General features: G+C 41.8%; 1 protein-coding gene across 1 annotated transcript in view; it reads left to right on the forward strand.

Moving 5' to 3' along the window:
* The window catches only part of CDYL (chromodomain protein, Y-like), a 239,527-nt gene that overhangs the window by 62,687 nt on the left and 156,234 nt on the right, over positions 1 to 20,606 (forward strand). Inside the window, exon 3 of the mRNA XM_011984585.1 lies at positions 11,225 to 11,237. Within this exon, the coding sequence (XP_011839975.1) occupies positions 11,225 to 11,237 (13 nt within the window). The remainder of the gene's footprint in view (positions 1 to 11,224; positions 11,238 to 20,606) is intronic.

Genomic DNA, 20,606 nt, shown 5'->3' on the forward strand with positions numbered 1-20,606 from the left:
GGGGTGGGGTGGGGGGGGTTCTTGACCATTTAATAAAGCATTTGCGAGAGGGTTTTGCCCCCGGTCGGGGGGTGGCGGGGAGAAGACCAGTGCAAACGCTTTCGACTTTGCTGTTTGCCAAAGCGATGCAAAATCTCGCACCGAAAATGCTAAACGTTGACCACATGCTTTAATTAGGTTAGCGTTGTGGCCAGAGCCAGGAAATTTAAATTTAACGCTGATACACCGTCATTCATTTGCGCCGCAGCGTTGCAAATGAGAAGGGCATAGCCAGAACTGTAAGTTATGGTCGATGGATTTAAACCAGCTTCCAGTTTGAGAGTTACCAATTTGGATCGTTAAGACATGTTTTGTATGTCTCCATGTAACTTCTTTTGACGTATTTCAAAGTAGACTTCCTGGGAGTACAGAAGTTTGGAAGGCTTTCTGTTCTTCTGGGTAAATGATTGTCTGGTTTCACATGTATTTATAAATAAGTTCCTGAGAGACTTAAAACTTGGGAGGACTCTCTAGAGTCACCTTTATGATGCGTTTAGGGACCCGGGTGTTGAGGGACTAAAGGAAACATCTATAACAGGTAGAGCCCTGTGGCCCCAGGGATCCTTTCGGTTGTCTTCTCTTATGGGCGTATTATTGCTGTTGGCATAGAGTAGAGCTTTGTTGTCTGCGATATTAGTCTTCTGGCAACTTTTTTGGTGCTTTTTGAGAGCAGGTGTTTGCAAAAGTTCTCAGGAGGAAGCTGCCTTCTGTAGAATTAAGGGTAAGGTTGTTGCTTCTCCTTACATTGTATGTGGTCAGTATACCTTAGCTGGTACTGGAAATGTTCCATTCTTTTCAGCCATTTTACACATTAGCTGTGCCCCACTGTATTCAGGATACTGTTTGAGGTCATTTGAGGATGTAAAAGAAGAAAAATCTCCCTGTTCTCAAGGAGCTTTCCTTCTAGGAAGGAAAGTGGTGTCTGTCTGGAAGACACAGAAATAGAGGCTGGGATGTTTGAGGTTGAGGTCTTCCAGGTGAAGTCTGTAGAGGGGGGAAGTACATAGCATGAGGGTATGGGGGATTTTAGTTTCTACATTAGATCATTCTTTGGTTGTTTAGTCATGAGCGTTCACGCTTGGCATTTGCTTTTATGAGTATAATTACATAATCAGTTCCATCAGTGGATGAGAGTAGTACCTTATACGTAAGTTGTATCCTATGTGTATAAGAATGATTCTGAAGACAGCACATTTCACACCAGGACATTATGAACTAAGGTTAGTTCCTTCTGTGCTTATTCTGTATATTCAGGTTTTTATTCTTAACAGAAGTCATTAATGAGTAACATTTTGTACTAAGTTTGTGTTCATTTAACGTTTATTGAATGCTTGCCATATGGAGGTTTCACAGGGAAATATTGAGGTATAAGAATGGTTCATGCTTTCAAGGAGTGTCTGTTGGGGAGGAAGTAAGTATATTGCAAAGAAATGATACACCTGCACAATTGAACTTCTGATTCTGGGGTTTATTTTAGTTTTGGAAAAAGATATTATAGAAGTATAGTACAGGTGATAAATTTAAGTATGTGTAGTAAATATGTAGTGGTCAGTATCTCTCAAGGCAAAATTTATAACTTTTCCTTTACTTGTAGGCAACACTGTGACTGTGTTACCGTTGAACACTGTGACTATGTTACCGTTGAAAGTTGACATTGAAAGTTTTGCATAGCAGTTGAGAGCCTAGATTTGGAGTCAGACAACCCAGTTAGTGACTTCCAACTCTGTCAGCTTGGGTAAATTAGTCTTGAAAGCTCAGTTTCCTCATCTGTGAAATTGGGATCAGTGTTTCCCTTACAGAGCTATGAAGTTTAAATGAGAACATAAGTAAAGCCCACCCTAAAATTCCCATGGCAAGCACCCAGTAAGTGATGATGATTGTATTGTTAGTGGCTTAAAATGCCTCCCTGAAACCTGGTTTTGTTTCTAAAGGTATAGTTGTATTGTTTTCATAAAGGCGGTATTATTTGTAGGGCAGAAGTGATACGCAATTGTAAATGAACACTATCTTCTGAGAAGGCTGGGAAAGACACTAAGATACTTTTTGTGGCCAAGTCAAGGGATGTTAGTTGCCTTGTTTTGTCCATTTCTGCCTAAACTGAAATAGAAGTTTTATATTTGGCCTCAAGCTCCACGAATCTAGAAGGATGTATTGACAGGAGGAAATGCGAGGTCTTGCTTCTTTGAACTCACATGGTCTGGTAGGAGGGCAGGTCTGCAGTAACTTTGGGAACTTGGGTGAGTTACCCAACTGCTGAGCCTTGGTTTTCTTGCCTAAAAGAAATGTCTCCAATACTTAGCATGGAACCTGGTATGTAGTAATAGGTCTTTAGTAAATGTTTAAATGGGTATTGAAACTAGACTTTGTGGACAAAAAATAAAGGAACAGATCCTGGAAAAGATGGGTAGAGCATGAGTCTTGCAAAATTTGAAGAGTTATTATTAGTTGAAAGATAGAATAGATTTACTCCCTACTTTTCCAGCAGCTCAGATTGAAGAAAAACAAATTTTTGATGCGGCATGGGTTAGAACTTCATAGTTTTCACAAAAAGACAAACATCCTTTACATCACTCTTCTAATGTAAAGGGCCAGATGATACATATTTTAGACTTGTGGGTTATGTTATGGTCTTTGTTGCAACCACTCAGCTCACTTCATGTAGTGCAAAAGCAGTCGTAGACTCCTGTATGAATGTGCGCGGTGTCTCAAACTGCTTATGGATAGTAAAATTCATTTAGTATATTTTATATCATTTTTATGTGTCATGAAATACACATTTGGTTTTTTTTCCCCAATCACTTAAAAATGTAAAAATGATTCCTAACTTGTAGGTTCCACAAAAATAGGCAGTGGGCTGGCTTTGCCCTGTACGTTTTTTGTTAAACGCTGCTGTGGGTGATCAACTGTCATAGTCTGTTTAGGAACCTGCGTTTACTCAAGGGTTGGGGATATGTGGACGTTAGACAGTATTTCTAACTTTCATCCCAGCTCTAGACTTAGAGCTAGAAGATCTGGGTGGTATTCTTCCCTGCTTTCCTCCCTCCCTCCCTTCCTCTGTCTCTTTCTTTCTTTCTTTCTTTTTTTCTGGAGACAGAGTCTTGCTCTATCTCCCAGGCTGATGTGCAGTGGTTTGATATCCACTCACTACAACTTTGCCTCCCGGGTTCAAGCTATTCTCATGCCTCAGCCTCCCGAGTAGCTGTGATTACAGACGTGCACCCTCCCCCGCTCCCCAGCTAATGTTTTGTATTTTTAGTAGAGACAAGGTTTAACTATGTGGGCCAGGCTGGTCTCAAACTCCTGGCCTCAAGTTATCTGCCCACCTTGGCCTCCCAAAGTGCTGGGATTACAGGCATGAATCACTGCACCTGGCCTTCCCTTGTTCTTAGAAGCTTGTTAAGTAACTTGTCTTGTACTTGTCTTAACTATCTATCCTAAACTTTCTCATCAGTAAAATAGGGAGGATGATAACTAAATAATTGAGGCTTAAATGGCATTAGTATGTAAAAGCAATACTAAAAAACATTTTCCATTTTTAAAGAGGAAAAAAAGCACCCAGCTCTCCAACCATGAAACCAAACCTGTTTTCCCTTCTTAAAGATTTAGGATTTGAAAATATTATATACATTGATTTTATCACCAGAGAAAGCTGTGAGGTCAAGAGGACCTTAATTTATCTAGCAGTCAGGTAACCACCATAAGACTTTGTTCATGTGGGACCGAATAAGGAACGTGTGCTGTAGTAAAATGGAATAAGCATTCTCTTTATTTGTATGTCTTAATAATTCATTTTTTCCTCAGTAGATGTGGATTATTCCCTTGAGAACTCCTGTAATAATTTAAATTTCAATAAGTTCTCAATGATTAGTCTTGACCTTCTGAGAGAATATTTATATTTTCATTTTCAAAAATGGAAGTAAGCTTTTAAGAACGAACTCGTATCTGGTGTGTAGAAAATTGTTTTAAAGTTGGTTAGTTTGAAGGGATGATCAGGATTTGCAGGGGAAGGTAGGTCCTTGGACTCTTTCTTCCTACTTTGGGATAAGATTCCTGCTCTCTCCTGTGCACCACAAGGCTTTTACTTATGTTGACCGAAAGCAGTTATGAATAAAGTTTCAATCTGTAGTTCAAATGGAAGTCGCAGAGACCAGGACACCTTTCATGGATGTTGGCCAAGCTAAGTCAGCATATGTTGTATGTGGTGTCGCTGTCTGAAAAGATTGGGATCACCAAAATTAGGAAAGCAAAAGAGTTCATTTGACTTCCGGAGTTGATAGTGAGGCAGTGAGGTCAAACGTGCGTGTGTGTTTTGAAAATAAATAGCCTATCTTAAATGCTCTTTTTCCTGTGAGTTGCTGAGAATATTATTTATTCATTTGCCCCAGCAACAGTGTGGAGACCTCCCATGTGCTCTTCCTTTGAGCTACTTTCAATTCCTGTGTACCAGAATAGTGTGTTTTCATTCTTGCTGTGATATCTAAGAATCATAGACTTTTCCCTCGTGCTCTGTAATGATTTTAACCACGGAGAATATTTTCATGGTATGTAGGCAACACTTTCTTCGCATTGTTCTGGTTCACAGTTTTGGATAACTGTGATTCACAAAGCCAGGTCTGAAACGAATTCTTTTGTAAATAAGGAGTGATAGTCTTTATATTGTGAGCACTCCTAGGTGGAACAGGACCAGCCTGGGGTCTTTTTTCAATTCAGATTCTTGAACCCAAACCACGAGATTGTAATGTTCAGTGTTTGGATGGAGACCGGAATCTTATGTTCCGAGAAGCTTCTTTTTGGAATGCCGGTGAATTTAGGAGCCTCTGGATACGCCCTTCTGTGTTTCAGACCCTTAGGCTATGCGTGGAGGTGGGTGGGGGTGGATTGGGGATCTGCCTGGCAGAAGAGGAGCTCTAAGTGGACCATACTGTTGCTTTCTGCAGGCTCCTTGACCCACTGCTAGTTGTTAGCTGAGTAATTCCAGGAAGGGAATATTACAAACATCAAGTAGTTAGCTAAAGGTGTTGTAATTTCTGTTTTCTGTCTTGATTGCCTGGCGTGTTTGTCCACTAGAATGGAAGTGCTTTAAAGCTCAGATTCATTTTCTGGTCATTATTTTCCACAGCTCAAAATATTGCAATCGTTGCATAATTGTTGAGTTACTTTAATGGAAGAGTGAATTACAGGAATGAGTCTCCATTCCTGACTCCTTGCTTACCTCCAGGTTCCTCCTCCCCTAAGCATCATGCCTCTTGCTGTTCCTTTTACATTTTGTTCCTCATCTCCTTATATGGTTTCAACTCTAGAATGGAGAATTTCACTGTTTCCCACACAAACTTAATTCTCTTCAGCCTTTTAAGCTGGGCAAGGTTTTGGGGTTCATGTTCTCCAGGAAGTCTGGGGAGGGCCTATTACAAGTCTAGATATGACTTTAAATCCAGTTATAACCTCAACTAGAATTTTATGAAAATTTGTACAAGTACATATGAGCATATTTCAGGGGGGAGAGAATCAAGAGCTTTCATCTGATTCTCAGATGGATATAGGACCCAAAGCAAGTATTAAAAACAGCATTGAGACCTTTGAACTAAGACTTAACTGTGGCTGCCCTCCATGGACCACCTTGACATTATTTTTGTCGAACTGTCCTCTGCCACAACCTGCAGTAAAACCATATTAAAACCTCACTGATTGGGTTTAGAAGTCGTATACTGTGTCTAGTCTTTAAGTGACTAATTTTGCAACTATGCATACATGAAGTCTAAAGATAGTCAATATTTAATGGCACTTCTGACAATGTGAAGATTTTACAATCCTTGAACCCTGGTGCATTCCTGAACTCACATGCTACTGCTTTCTTATTGCCCATGAAAAAACCCTCATCAAATAGAATATTATTATTTTATACAGCCTTTCTTTAGATTCACCTATGACTTTGTTTCTTCACCAGTTTCTTCAATCAGATCATCCATTTTATATCTCAGAACTTCCTTCTGGGATTTTCTTTTTTTTCTTAAGTGTATCCTTTAGAGATTTCTTTAGTGAAGGTCTATGGATGGAAAAGTTTCTAGGTTTTTTTTTTTTTTTTTCAATTATCTGGACATGTCTTTATTTTGCCATCATTTTTGAAAGAGAATAGTATTTCAGATAAAACTGGTTAATTGGTTCATTTCTTCCCTCTCATTCTGAAGATGGTGCTCCATTGTCTTCTGCCTTGCCTTTGCACTATTCTTGAGACTTTTTTTTTTTTGAGATGGCGTTTCACTGTTGTCGCCCAGACTGGAGTGCAGTGGCATGATCTCGGCTTACTGCAGCCTCTGCGTCCCTGGTTCAAGTGATTCTCCTGCCTCAGCCTTTCAAGTAGCTGGGATTATAGGCGTGCACCACCATGCCTGGCTGATTTTTGTGTTTTTAGTAGAGATGGGGTTTCACCATGTTGGCCAGGCTGGTCTCGAACTCCTGACATCAAGTGATTCACCTGCCTCAGCCTCCCAGAGCGCTTGGATTACAGGGGAGAGCCTCTGCACCTGGTTGAGACTGTTGTCAGCATAGGTGTAGACACTTTCTAGGAGATCTGTCTTCTGTCTCTGGTTGTTCTTGAGATCATCTCTTTGACTTTGGTTTCCTCTTGTTTAATACAACAGTGTATTTTGTGTGATTTTTTTTTTTTTAGGTGGGAATATGTTGTGCTGCTTTTTGAATTTGTGCCTCATCAGTTCGAAAATGAATTTAGCCAATTTGTCTTCAAATACTGCTTCTCTGTACTCGTCTGAAATTCCAAGTAGACATCTATTGGATCATTTCATTCTCTCTTCCTTGTCTTTTACCCTTTCATTTCCATCTCCTTGTTTGTGTTTTATTTTCTTTTATGTGCTACATTTTAGGTATTTCCTTGGATCTAAACTATAGTTCACTAATGAGCTGTGTTTAATCTGCCATTTTATTCAACCATTGAGTTTTAATTTTCAGTAATTAACGTTTTTTTGCTTTGAAATATTCTGGTGAGTTTTTACCTAATCTGCAATTCATTTTTTAAGTCTTTAGTGTTTTTCCATTTTTATGATTTAGTCATCATTTTGGGTTGGGGGCAGTTACTGAGGCAGTTGGAGTGTTTTGCTTGTTTCCTACAAGTGCTATGTAGTATCACTCTTAATGAGAGTTACATTTTATTAAAGATCTAGTTAATTGTAATGAGAGGGCCCTTTGGAGTAATATTTGCTTTTATTGCCAGAATCTGAAGAAATCTGCTTGATTTGGAGCTTGTGGCATGAGCAGGCATTGAGGGTTTGAACCAACACTTGAGATTTACCTAATGATACTGAAAATGCAAAACAGTAGATTTCAAGGCGACTGTTTATGGAAATGGATTATAATAGTTATAACACAGTTGCTTCTGAAGCAAAATGTTCAACATCTTTGTTCTGTCTGCCTTGATATATAATCTTGTACCACATAATGATACTTTGGTCTTACAATGGTGGTCCCATAAGATTATAATACCACATTTTCACTGTACCTTTTCTATGTTTAGATATACAAGTTGATAATGTTTGGCTGTGTCCTCAAATCTCATTTTGAACTGTAGCTCCCATAATTCCCACGTATCATGGGAGGGACCCTGTGGGAGGTAGCTGAATCATGGAGTGGGTCTTTCCCGTGCTGTTCTCCTGATAGTAAGTCTCATGAGATCTCATGGTTTGATAAAGAGAAGTTCCCCTGCACAAACTCTCTTGCCTGCCACCATGTAAGATGTGACCTTGCTCCTCATTCACCTGTCTCCATGATTGTGAGCCACCCCCCAAAGCCATGTGGAACTGAGTTAATTAAACTTATTTCCTTTATAAGTTACCCGGTCTTGGTTTTGTCTTTATTAACAGTGTGAGAATGGACTAATACACAAGTCCTTACTGTTGTGTTACCATTGCCTGCAGTATTCAGTGCAGTAACATCTGTACAGATTTGTAACCTGGGAGCAATAGGCTCTACCATACAGCCTAGGTATGTAGTAGGCTACAACATTGAGGTTTGTGTAAGTTCACTCGGTGAGGTTCGCACAACAGTGAAATTGCCTAACAACGCATTTCTCAGAACATATCACCGTAGTTAAGCAACGTGTGACTGTATAGTATACTTTCTTTTTTGTGGAGAAGTCAGCTTCGAAATATTTCGAGAATGTCTTTTGTTTTATTTACCTTTTGTCTCATTTGTATTAGGCCCTCTGCTATGTGACGTTTTCTATGTTGGTAGTTTCCTAGTGTTCGTTGATAAAACCCAACAATGTTGACTGCACATCATGAATGTTCTTTGGTTAAAATGTATCCATTTTTCATCTGTACCCATTTTTCATTAGTAGTTTACTGTTGAGGAATTCGGGGCGTCACATAGTCGCACACAGAAGCTTCTCTTGTTTTATTAATAGCATGTAACTAATGTGGACATCCCAGCTCTTTAACGTATCTGAGAACCAGGACAAACACAGTCATCTTCGTTTGCAAAAAGATCCACCACCCCGTGCACACTGGACGACAGCTCTGGGTCTCTCTTGGAGACTGTTGACATTTGCTTTAGGCATGATGTACTCAGACTTAACTGGCGTCTTTAGCATGTTAGAAACAGGTTATTTGGTAAAGGAAAAGGCTCTGCCAGAGGCCGGTGAGTTGATGTTAATAAGTTTGCTCATGAAGTTCGCTGAAGAGGGTAGCTGGTGATGACACTCCAAGTCTTGGGGTAACAGTCTCTGTGGGGCCAGTCCTGCACCTCTTAGAGCAAGTGAAGGGCACGCTTATGAAAGAAAAAGTGTATGTCACGAAGAGCTATCAAGAAGGGTTTTTTTTTTCTTTTTGAGACGGAGTCTTGCTCTGTTGCCCAGGCTGGAGTGCAGTGGCACGATCTACGCTCACTGCAAGCTCCGCCTCCCAGGTTCATGCCATTCTCCTGCCTCAGCCTGCCGAGTAGCTGGGACTACAGGTGCCTGCAACCATGCCCAGCTAAGTTTTTGTATTTTTTTTTTAGTAGAGACAAGGTTTCACCGTGTTAGCCAGGATGGTCTTGATCTCCTGACCTTGTGATCTGCCTGCCTCAGCCTCCCTCAAGAAGGGTTTTTAAAAAGTGTTGCTGTGTAAGTGTAAGTGAAAAAAAGGAAGTCTACTTTTATGGTAAACTTAAATGCAAATTTTAGGGTCGTTTCCACCCAAGTCCTCCTAACAGCAGAGGAGTCAGCAGGTATCCTCCTAAGGAGATGGAGTTGGGAATGGGGAAGAAATGGCTTTTGCAAGCCTGACCTGTTGTTTGAAATCTCAAGTTACCTTACTTGTTTTGTGATGTTAACCATGTAGTCCATACCATTTTTGGGATTCAATATGAAATATTTTAAACATATTTACCAAGGAACTCTTGTCCATGGATCCTTGATTCAGGATGATGTTTCAGGAAGCTGAGCTGTGGATCAGTGGCCTTGTGTGCCCTTGGTCTCTTGCTGTGTGTGTGTCCTCCGGCTCCAGAAGCAGAGACGGACTGTGCTATCTTCCATAGTGATGCTGGGTGAAGGAGGCATTAGCTGATTTGGTGAAATGTAAATAAGATTTGAATTAAGTAGTTCAAAAAAGATTTAAAAAGCTTGTTTTACTAGTTGTTTTCCACCAATAAAGGTTAAAAACTACTGGTTTTCTGGCTGCAGTGGTCTTATTGCTAGGGATTCAAGGGCAGGTGTACTCGTAGTTTTTGTCTCGAGTCTCCCTGTTTATTCTCTGTATTTTAAAAAAAGTGATGGTGCTGTTGCCTTGAGCTGGCTGTGGGAGCATTTGTAGGGTCCCTGTTGGAATGAGGAGCAATCTGCTTCGTAACTGCTCCCTGTCCGTGGGCTAGACCAGAGTACCCTTGGAAAACTCCGTGTCTTCCAGGGAGTTTCCACCCTTTTTCTCCTCCCCCTTTCCTGAGTTTTATTGCCTGCATGTCCAGCTGTGTCCCTCTAACCTGATTTTCAGCCATCTGCCAGGTCCCTCGAGTTGAGGCTTCGTTGCTCCTGTCCTGATTCTTGACCCTGGCTTCTGCACTTGCTGTGGCTCTGCAGAGCTCTGGCCTTGGAAGCAGAAGAATGGCTGCCCACTTGTGTTTGTGTTACCTGACTTTTCGTCTGCACGGTCCAGAGGGAAGTTTTCAACCGTCTTACACCTCAGGCCTGTGAGCTAGGGTGTAGCCAACTCTCCCAGCAGGACAAGCTTCTGGGGTTCTTAGTCCTCTAACTTCTCTTTCATATGCAGATGAGCTTTGGGACTTAAAACCAGAGGAGAGTGATTATTTTATTAGCACCTTTAGGGATGCAAAGAAGTAGGTGTGTGTTTGAGGGGAGGTGCTCGCTAGACTGATTTGTTGTGCCCTTTCTTCAGAGTGCGCCAAGATGAGGAAAAGTTCCCCCGGAATCATTTGGCACGCCGTTCTGCAGCACCACTGGTTTTTGCTCATAAATGAGCTTTTTGAAAAAGTCTTGATTCAGTTGCTAGATACGTATCTAAATGTGCACTCCTCAGTCCTTCCTAAGTAGCTCTAGATTGGGGCTGCTTAAAAATGAAGAGGCTGCAGTGACTGTAGAGAGGATGTTGAAAAGATCCTGGAAATGAGGTCCTGTGGAAGCGCATGCGTCTGCCTTGGCAGAAGAAGTTCAGTGCTGAGACCAGACACATTCAGCTTGCCCGGGAACCTGATGAAAGTCAACAGAAAAGAAATCGTGGTCCTGAGCTGGGCAGCTTCATGGCAACAGTGCCCCCTCACCTTTGACAGAAAGGTAGCTGGGAGAGACCAAAGACATGAAGGTGGGGCTGGGGACAGGCTGCTCTGAAATTCAAGTCTTTTTTTTTGTTTTTTTGTTTTGAGACAGAGTCTCACTCTGTCGCCCAGGCTGGAGTGCAATGTCGTGATCTCAGCTCACTGCAACCTCTGCCTCCCGGTTCAAGTAATTCTCCTGCCTCAGCCTCCTGAGTAGCTGGGACTACAGGCGTGCGCCACCACGCCTGGCTAATTTTTGTATTTTTAGTGGAGATGGGGTTTCACCATGTTGGCCAGGGGGCTGGTCTCGAACTCCTGACCTCAACTGATCTGCCCACCTTGGCCTCACAAAGTGCTGGGATTACCACCCTGAGCCACCGCGCCTGGCCGAAATTCGAGTCTTATAGTCATCATTCCACTGAAAGGAAAGCTCAGGGTCCTTCGTTTGGGTCTCCAGTGGCTCAGCTCTGTAGTGGGCAAGGGACATGACTTGGGGTTTGGCGAACTGTTGAAGAAGTCTTTCAGGCTGGGTGTAGTGGCTGACGCCTGTAATCCTAGAACTGTGGGAGGCCAAGGCAGGAGGATCAGTTGAGGCCAGGAGTTCAAGACCAGCCTGGCCAACATGGTAAAATCCCCTTTCTACTAAAAATAACAAAAAGTTAACCAAGCGTGGTAGTGCCTGTAGTCGCAACTACTCGGGAGGCTGAGGCAGGAGCATCGCTTGAACCTGGGAGGCGGAGTTAGCAGTGTGCTGAGATCGCCTCACTGCACTCCAGCCTCGGTGACAGAGAGACACTCTGTCAAAAAAAGAAAAAGGGCTTTTCAGTAGTGGAGCAGGTCTCTCTCTGAAGAAAAGTGCTTCCCTTAGAGTTTGAAAAGGAACCCTTGGGGCAAATAAGGAAGTCAGTGTGCCCTAGGTCCTGAAGGTGGGTCAGGAACTCCCAAAATATTGTAACACCACCCTTCCCCCACCATATTCCTGAACCCTCACTCTCCTGGGTCACTGGGATGGGAACTGTAAGTAGGATGGAAATTCCCATCCTTTCTGTGCTTCCCCACCACCATTCAGCAGCAGAAGTGGGGAATTCGTATCTAGAGTGACCCGTGTTTCTCTGGAATTTGTGGTCTGCCTGTGAAACAGCCAGCCCCCTTCCCACCCCACCTGTTGGGACACCCGCTGGCTTTGCTCTGCTGTCCTGGGATGAAGGATGTTGCTCTTCCTCCATTGTGCCAGGTGGACCAGCCTCCTTTGGCCCTGTCCCTCAAGGTGAAGCTATGTGAGTTAGAGCCCTCCCTGTCTTGTAGCTATATGGTGGGCCAGGTGCTGCTCCTCCTGGCTTTACATTGTGTGCCAGGGATAGCCGAGCCATACTGCTACATGCAGAAGTTCCTGGTTTTCGTGTTTTTTGTTTGTTTTTGAGACAGGGTCTTGCTCTGTTGCCCAGGCTGGAGTGCAGGATCATGATCTCCACTCACTGCAGCCTCCGTCTCCTGGTCTCAGGTGATCTGCCCACTTCAGCCTCCTGAGTACCTGGGACCATGGGTGTGCGCCACCATGCCTGGCTAATTTTTGTGTTTTTAGTAGATATGGGGTTTCGCCATGTTGGCCAGGCTGGTCTCAAACTCCTGGGCTCAAGAAGTCTGCTCTTCAGCCTCCTGAAGCGCTGAGATTACAGATGTGATATGCCGTGCCCGACTGCTCCTGGTTTTCAGTTGCATGTCTGTCTTCTAGTGGCATCTCTGGGCACAGTGGGCCCTCCTCACCACATCTGTCTTGCTGGACCAGCTTTATTTCTAGTTCCCTGGCCCTGGCAGCCTCCCTGTCCTAGGCATCTACCCCAATCCCAGTGGGCAGGAACTCCAGTGATTCAGACTTAAATGCCTACTACCCAGTACAGTCATTGAGGAGCTGTGAGCTTTTGAGGGGCCATGTCATCAGAAGCACTTGCCACTAAAAATGGTTGTAGAATCAGTACCTGAACTCTGGATTCAGCGTTCTTTCCAAATCGCTTTGCTCCGTTTCCCTCGCTCTCATGTCTTTGGCCCTGTCTGGCTCTTTCCCACCTACTCTGGGTGTTACTCTTCTCACCTGCCCCTGGGTAGGGCCCCCTCAGCACTCCATGGAGTAATGTGGAGTTGAACCATTCAGAGAAGTGCAGTTTCCTGTTCTTAATGAAAGACATGAGGTGAACAGTAAAATCCTCCTGTTTTTCTAAAACAAATCGCCTTTCAGATGACAGGAAACTGCCCTTTACGCCTGTGTGCTCCCCTTCCCCGTGGGTGGTTCATCCTTGCTGGAGAATGGGTTTTCTCTCCTGCCGTACATCATCGAGGACATCATCCCGTCAGGGTTTTGCTAGACTGGTGGTGTGTGGATGTTGATAATGATAAGAAGAAGCAACAAGCATATACGAGGATTTGCTGTTCTCCTCAGTTACCTCTTTTGGGTATATGCTGTATTAGCAAGAAGCTATTTACTCTTTCAGTAAGCATCCTGTGTTTGTTAAGGGTGGTGGTATTTGAAAGCCTTGAGTTTATAAATAATATAATACTAGTGAAACCTTTTAAATATGAAGACAGCTTTTTACTTAACAAACTTTTAGTGAGCAGTTAACAGTGGGACTTAATATGATGTGTAAGTGACCTTTTGCGTGCTGTAGAAAAGCTTGTCAGAGTTCAGGAGGTGTTACTGCTATGGTTTTGGGTTTACTTGAGAGCGTTAGATGTTATTTTTCTCCAAGACACATACTAATGACCTTAACAACAACAACAACAGCAAAATCCTCGTTTTTCTTGGTATGAGGACTTGAGTTAGGATAATTTCTGAAGCTCTTTTGGAATGTAGGCGGACATTTGAGTTCCTCATCTGCCTTTTGCCCTGGTCATCATACATGGGATCATTAAGCAGAACATAGAGCAGGCGTGACTAAAGCAATGACATTTTCTAATGTAGCTTATAGAAGTAGAATAGGAAGGCTCAGCTAATTACCTGTAATTTCAAAGGCAGCCAGTAGGTTTCCTGTGTACAGCACCTTGGAAATCTTTTGTATGAACCCAAAAATGAGTGACTAATGATAGGATAGAAAATTAATAAGCTTTGTACGAGGTTAAGCAAATTTGCAGGAAGAATGGATTTAATGCATCATCATGGATAGCAATTTTTGACTGTCATTAACGATTTCAAGTTAAGCACATGTCTGTAATGAAGCACAAAACACTGATAAAAACAGAAAATATCAGAGATTGGATTTGTCCAAGTAGGCTAACTGAAAATTTGGTCCAACACACATCAGCAAGTGCTCACTTTGGAAGAGAATTTGAGTATTTAGTCCCCAAAGATGGGTACAAAGTGATGATTTAACATCTGTTATTAGTGTTTCTTAGAGAAACAGAACAAAGCGTAAGGTCTTTGGAGAATACATTAAGGGAGGAAGCTTTCCAAAACCAACGTGAAGACTCATATACCGTGGCCAGCATTAACATTCCTAAGAATCGAGAAAGCATCATGTGATCTTTGTCATCAATAGCGCTGTTCATCGTATAACCGATTCCATAGGCTCAGAGAGACGCGGAAATCAGGACGTTTGAGAATCAGTGAGGTGGAGGGAACAAGGCGGGGCCCCAGTGATGAATTTTTTTAACGAAGACCTTTCATTTTGTGTGTGAGAAATCACTTTTGATTTACAATATGTCAGCAACCTCGCTCTCTAGACGTCTAGTATGGAAATACTTTAGTTCACGTCAAAATCTGTTTCTCAATTAGGGCGTGAAGATTTGGCACCATAGAGCATATTCAAAACACTGTGTCAGAGGGCAGTCCTAAAAGAGAAGAAAGTTCTGAGGATATTCTGTTGTCAACAGCTGCTTTGAACTGAGAGTTTGGCCTCTGACATCTTGGCTTGACCTAGCTGACATCCACTTGGCAGGCAGGCTCTCTGAATTTCTAGCATTTACGTGGTCTCATTACTTTAGTGTGGGATATACATAATGTCAGGGCCCTGTGCGTGTTTACTGAGCAAAGAAACGTCAAAGAAAGAAAGAAAAAAAAATCCCATCCCCTGCATCCATGGTCTAACAGCTACGAACCACAGAAGACCATCATTCTAGAAAGCTCTGCATAAATATAGATAGAAGAGTGGATGCATACAGGTAACAGTTATTTCATAAACATAGAAGGATATACATGATATTTAGCAGAAGACAAATACAAGGTAATAGGAAGGAACTGTATAAATTTTTTTTCTTTTTTTTTTTGAGGTGGAGTCTCTCTCTGTCACCCAGGCTGGAGTGCAGTGGCGCGATCTCAGCTCACTGCAAGCTCCGCCTCCCGGGTTCATGCCTTTCTCCTGCCTCAGCCTCTGGAGTAGCTGGGACTACAGGCGCCCGTCCCCACACCCGGCTAATTTTTTGTATTTTTAGTAGAGATGGGGTTTCACCGTGTTAACCAGGAAGGTGTCAATCTCCTGACCTTGTGATCTGCCCGCCTCGGCCTCCCAAAGTGCTGGGATTACAGGCATGAGCCACCGCACCTGGCCAGGAATTGTAGAATTTTATATGAAAACATTGTACATCATTGGATCACTTTTATTTTGCCTTTTCCTTGTTGATTTGTTGGAGATCTTGGTATGTAATAGATTCTAATCTTCGCTACTATATATATTGGAAATATCTTCTGATATATGGCTTTGTCCTTTTAAAACTTTTAAAATCAATAATATAGTTATATTTCACTTGCCAAATGAAATCTGGCATTTTAATGTAGTCAAATTTTTCTTTCAATTTGTGTGTGTGTGTGTGTGTTTTTTTTTTTTTGAGACGGAGTCTCTCTCTTGCCCAGGCTGGAGTGCAGTGGCGCGATCTTGGCTCACTGTAACCTTCACCTCCCTGTTCAAGCAATTCTCCTGACTCAGCTTCCCGAGTAAAGTAGCTGGGACTACAGGCACATGCTACCACGCCCGACTAATTTTTGTATTTTTAGTAGAGACAGGGTTTCACCGTGTTGGCCAGGCTGGTCTTGAACTCCTGTCTTCAAGTGATCTACCCGCCTTGGCCTCCCAAAGTGCTGGGATTACAGCCACCGCGCCTGGCTTCTCTCATTTCGTTTTTTAAGAAATCCTTCCTACCCCAAGATCATTGTCTGCTGTGTTTTCATCTAAATATTTTGCTTTCTACAGTATGAACTTTCACCTACCTATAGTTTGTTTTTAGTGTGTAGCCTGAGCTTAGGGTCCAACTTATTTTTGAAACGTGGATAATCCATAGTCACTGTTTATTAAGTCATCTCTCCCCGTTATTTGCTACCTCTGTCATAGATGTTTCCATCCATGCGTGGGGCAGTTTCTTCCGTTGAATTGGTATATGTCTTTCCTGAATCGTACCACGCTGGCTTGATTAGCATGGCTTTACGTAAGTCTTGGAAACTCATCCTTCCAAATATCTTCATTGTGTTCTTCTTTTCTGCCAAATTTCTCTCCTCTTGGTGGTGTGCTCTTCCATCTACACCCTGGAATCATCATGTTGATTACGTGAGAAACCCTGTTGGACTGGGGTTGGTACTGCATCACATTCATGGAGTAATCTGTGGCACTGGACATATAGCAGCGGGCATGACCCCTCAAGCCACTGCCCGCCCACCTTCAAGTCGCTTTTATTCTAGTGGTGGCAACAGTCTAGTGAGAATCGGAGTGCTAGTGGCTGGTGGGGGTGGTGTTATTTTTAGGTGAAGCAATCAGAGAGAGCTTCATTGATAGGGTGACATTTGGGACTAGGGTTGGAGTGAGGCCGACAGGAGGCCAATGTCTCTGGAAACCAAGGGAGAGAACGGTGGATGAGGTTGGGGGTACTTGTAGGACTTCATAGATGTGCTAAGAAGTACTTTGAATTTTATTTGTAGTAAGATGGGAAGCCATGAAGGAATGATGTAATAACATTAAATTATTTTAAAGTTTATGCCAGATGCTATCCGGGCAATTGGAGGGAGACTAAAAAGGAAACCAGTAGACCAACTAGGAGGCTGGCAGAATAATCCAGGCAAAAGAGGGTGGTGGTTTAAAATGCAGGTGGTGGCATTGGGAGGTGGTGAGGAGTTGATTGCATTTCGGGGATATTTTGAAGGTATTGCTGAGCAGGATTTACGCATGGATTGAATATTGTATGTCAGGGAATCAGAAGGAATGGTAGGGACCTGGAGTGTTTAGGGTTGAGTAACTAGAATGGGCTTGCCATTTATTGAGATGGGGGTCAATGTGTAGGGCGCAGCTTTGACTTTATTGCCAGGCAGGGCTGGTGGGGGTGGGTATTTAGGAGTTGGATTTTAGATGTGTCAAGTTTGAGATTCCTTTTAGACATCCAGCGGGAGGTTCTGGGCAGCTGTGAACTACACAGGATTACAGTTTAGGGCAGGAGAGGATTTTAGGAGTTATCCATGTAATATCCTTGGTTCTTAGAGCCATGAGTGCATTTAATCATCCAGGAGGTAAGCATAAGTAGAGAAGAGACGTGAAGTCTGAATCCTGGGGGCTCTGTAGCCGTCATCACATAGAGCTTGGGGGGAGATAGAGACACAGTAAAGGAGACTGAGAAGAGATGTGGCCAGAGGAGGAGGAGAACCAAGAGATAGTGGTGCGCTGGAAGGAAACCTCAAGGACAGAATGAGCCCCACCGTGTTTGGTGCTACTGAGGACTGAGAATTGGCTGTTAGATTTGGCAGCGTGGAGGCCACTTGGCAGCAGCTCTTTTGGTGGAGTATGGAGACTGGAGTCTGGCATGGGCTCATGAGAGAATGGGAAGAGAGGATTTGGAGGTGGTGATTATGGGCGACTCCTGGGAAGGGTTTCATGGAAAGAGAACTGGGAGTGCTGGGCAGGCTCCCGGGTTTGTTTGCTTAAAGACAGAGGAGTGATGGTAGTTGTGTGATGGGAAAGAGCTCGGGAGGGGGAGGGCCAGGAGAGAGAGAGAGTGCAGGGACAGGGGCTGGAACCATTTCCTGAGATGGCCAGAAGGGATTGCATCGAAGAGCATGGGGTGCATGTCCCGTACTCGTATCCCCTCTCTCTCAGGAATGTTTTGTTAGGAACTTTTTGAAAGTTTTGCACAACGTTTCTTGATTTATTCCTAGAAACTAGAGGTTTTTGTTGTCGTCGTCGTTGTTGTTCTCGTTAATGGAAAAGCAATTGGTTAATGCCAGTACGTAGAAAGGCTGTTTATGTATATCTGATCTTATATCTAGCAGACTTGTTAAACTGTCTTGGTATTTGCAAAACTGTAGTTTCTTTTAGATTTATATGTAGACAATTGTATCTTGTGCAAATAGGAATAGTTACATATTTTTTCTTTTCAAACTCCTACAGTACCTGTTATTTATTTTACTGAATTGGCTGGGACCATCAAGTACAGTGTTGAATGTAAGTTGTAACAACAAGCATTTTTGTTTTATTTCTGATTCCAAAAGAGTGGATCTGTAAAATTTTATTGCTAAATAAAAGCTGTGAATATTTGTTAGATGCTTTAAAAAAATTTTTTTTTTTTTTGTTAAAGTTTTATTGCTAGCTTGTGAAGAGTTTTAAATCATGATCATTGAATATGTTTCTGCATTTATGGCAGATTGTTGTTTTACCCTTATTTTTATTTTCTGATGTTGAGCCATCCTTACATTTCTGGGATAAATGTGACCCTGCTTAGTCACATGTGTCATTTTGTGTATATTGCTATAGTTTTTTTTCTAATCATTGTTATAATTAGTCACATGAAAGAGAAAGACACAACTTAATATTTTTTTCTATTCTCAGTTTTTAGAATTTTTGGATATTTTGTTTTTTTTCCGGTTTGCGTTTTACTCGCCTAAAAAATCATCTCAGCCTCTCCTGCCTTTTTGGATGGAAGGTGAACTATTTGTTTATCCATCGAGAGTTTGATCTTACTGATTTATGAGTACTATTTCTTGAATCAATTATGGCTCAATATCTTTTGTATTAGAAGATTCTTAGGATACTTAAACGTCTCTGCTGGATCTATGATTCAGATTGCCTCATTTTTTTTGTACCTTTTCTCTTGGAAGTATTTCTTTTCTTTGATTTTTTTTTTAAGAATGAGTTTTTGTCTTGGTTCTTTCTGTCGCATCCTTGTCTTTCATTATTTCTGGTTCTTTATTTCCTTCTGCCTTTAGGTTATTTGGTTCTTTTTCTAGCTCATTGAATTGAACATTTAGCTTGTATTGTTCTTCAATGAACGTTATCCTCTAAAGGTAGCTTTTGCTGCATCTTGTAAGCTTAATTTCATTTTTTTCACTTTTAGATTTTGTTTGTTTCTGAAATTTATTTAAAATACATTCACTTTTTTTTTTTTTTTGAAATGGAGCCTTGCTCTGTTGCCCAGGTTGGAGTGCAGTTCAGTGGCATGATCTCAGCTCACTGCAACCTCTGCCTTCCAGGTTCAAGTGATTCTCCTGCCTCAGCTTCCCAAGTAACTGGGACTACAGGCAAGCACCACCACGCCTGGCTAATTTTTGTATTTTTAGTAGAGACAGGGTTTCACCATGTTGGCCAGGCTTGTCTGGAACTCCTGACCTCATGTGATCCACCTGCCTCGGCCCTGCAAAGTGCTGGGATTACAGGCATGAGCCACTGTGCCTGGCCTACTTATTTTTTGACTAGGATATTTATTCATAGGTCTAAAAGGCCAAAAAGTATAAAAAATGAAAACCGAAAAATGATTTTTGTTTGATTTGAGAACATTTACATTTCTAAAGTGAAAAGTTTTTTTCTTGTGATTTTGTAAAAGATTTTCTATTGGGATTAGATTTAAATATTTGTTGAGGGTTCATATATATATACACATATATATCAAATGTATTTTTATCAAGTATTTACTATACCCTTCATTTTTTTCTGGCCCGATCTTTTAATTAACTGGCACAGATGAGTTGGTTTCCTAAGATTATAGGTTTGTCAATAAATATTTTGTATATTTTGAGCCTAGGCTTTAGATATATACAAATTCATGATCATTTATTGTATTAAGGTGTAGTGCTCATCACTTAATGAATTTTTCCCTTAAAATTTGTTTATGTTGCTGTAATAACTAATTTTGGATAGTATTTACTAGTCGAATCTTTTTCCTTCCCTTTTTATTTAAAAAAGTTTGGTTTTGTTTAGAACTCTGTCTTGAAAGCACCATATAACTGGATTTTAACCCTTCAATGTGGTATCTTTTATCAGTTTAATGTGTTTAATTTTGTTATTACTATAATGGTTGGAATTCTTCGTGTTTGCTGTTTCTCCTTGGCTATTAGTATTATTTTTAGTACCTGGTTCGTATGAGAGATTTTTCTGCATGGATTTGCTATTACTTTGCTGTGTTGAACTCTGCAGGTTCTGTGTCTGACCTTGTGGTTGCCATTAGTTTCTTTGAATTCTGCTTATCTGTTCTTTTGAATAAATTATTCAATAATTTCTCCTGGAATGTGACAAGGACATTGGCATTCTTTACCTTTTGAATGTATTCTTTCTCCTATTTTATGTGTATCTAGAATTTTTAATTCTTTTCAGTGTACCAAAAATGGAGTATGTATATTAGTTTGTATCTATCTTTCTTGAAGACACAATAAGGAAATTCACTGATTAACTCTTCGTTCTAATCTATAATCTTACCCTCCACTAGATTAATTTTAGTTTTAGAACACACATCAATAGGCCGGGCGTGGTGGCTCGAGCCTGTAATCCCAGCACTTTGGGAGGCGGAGACGGGCGGATCACGAGGTCAGGAGATTGAGACCATCCTGGCTAACACGGTGAAACCCCGTCTCTACTAAAAAT

This window comes from Mandrillus leucophaeus, unplaced genomic scaffold, assembly GCF_000951045.1.
Source record: "Mandrillus leucophaeus isolate KB7577 unplaced genomic scaffold, Mleu.le_1.0 Scaffold27, whole genome shotgun sequence".
Taxonomy (NCBI): Eukaryota; Metazoa; Chordata; class Mammalia; order Primates; family Cercopithecidae; genus Mandrillus; species Mandrillus leucophaeus.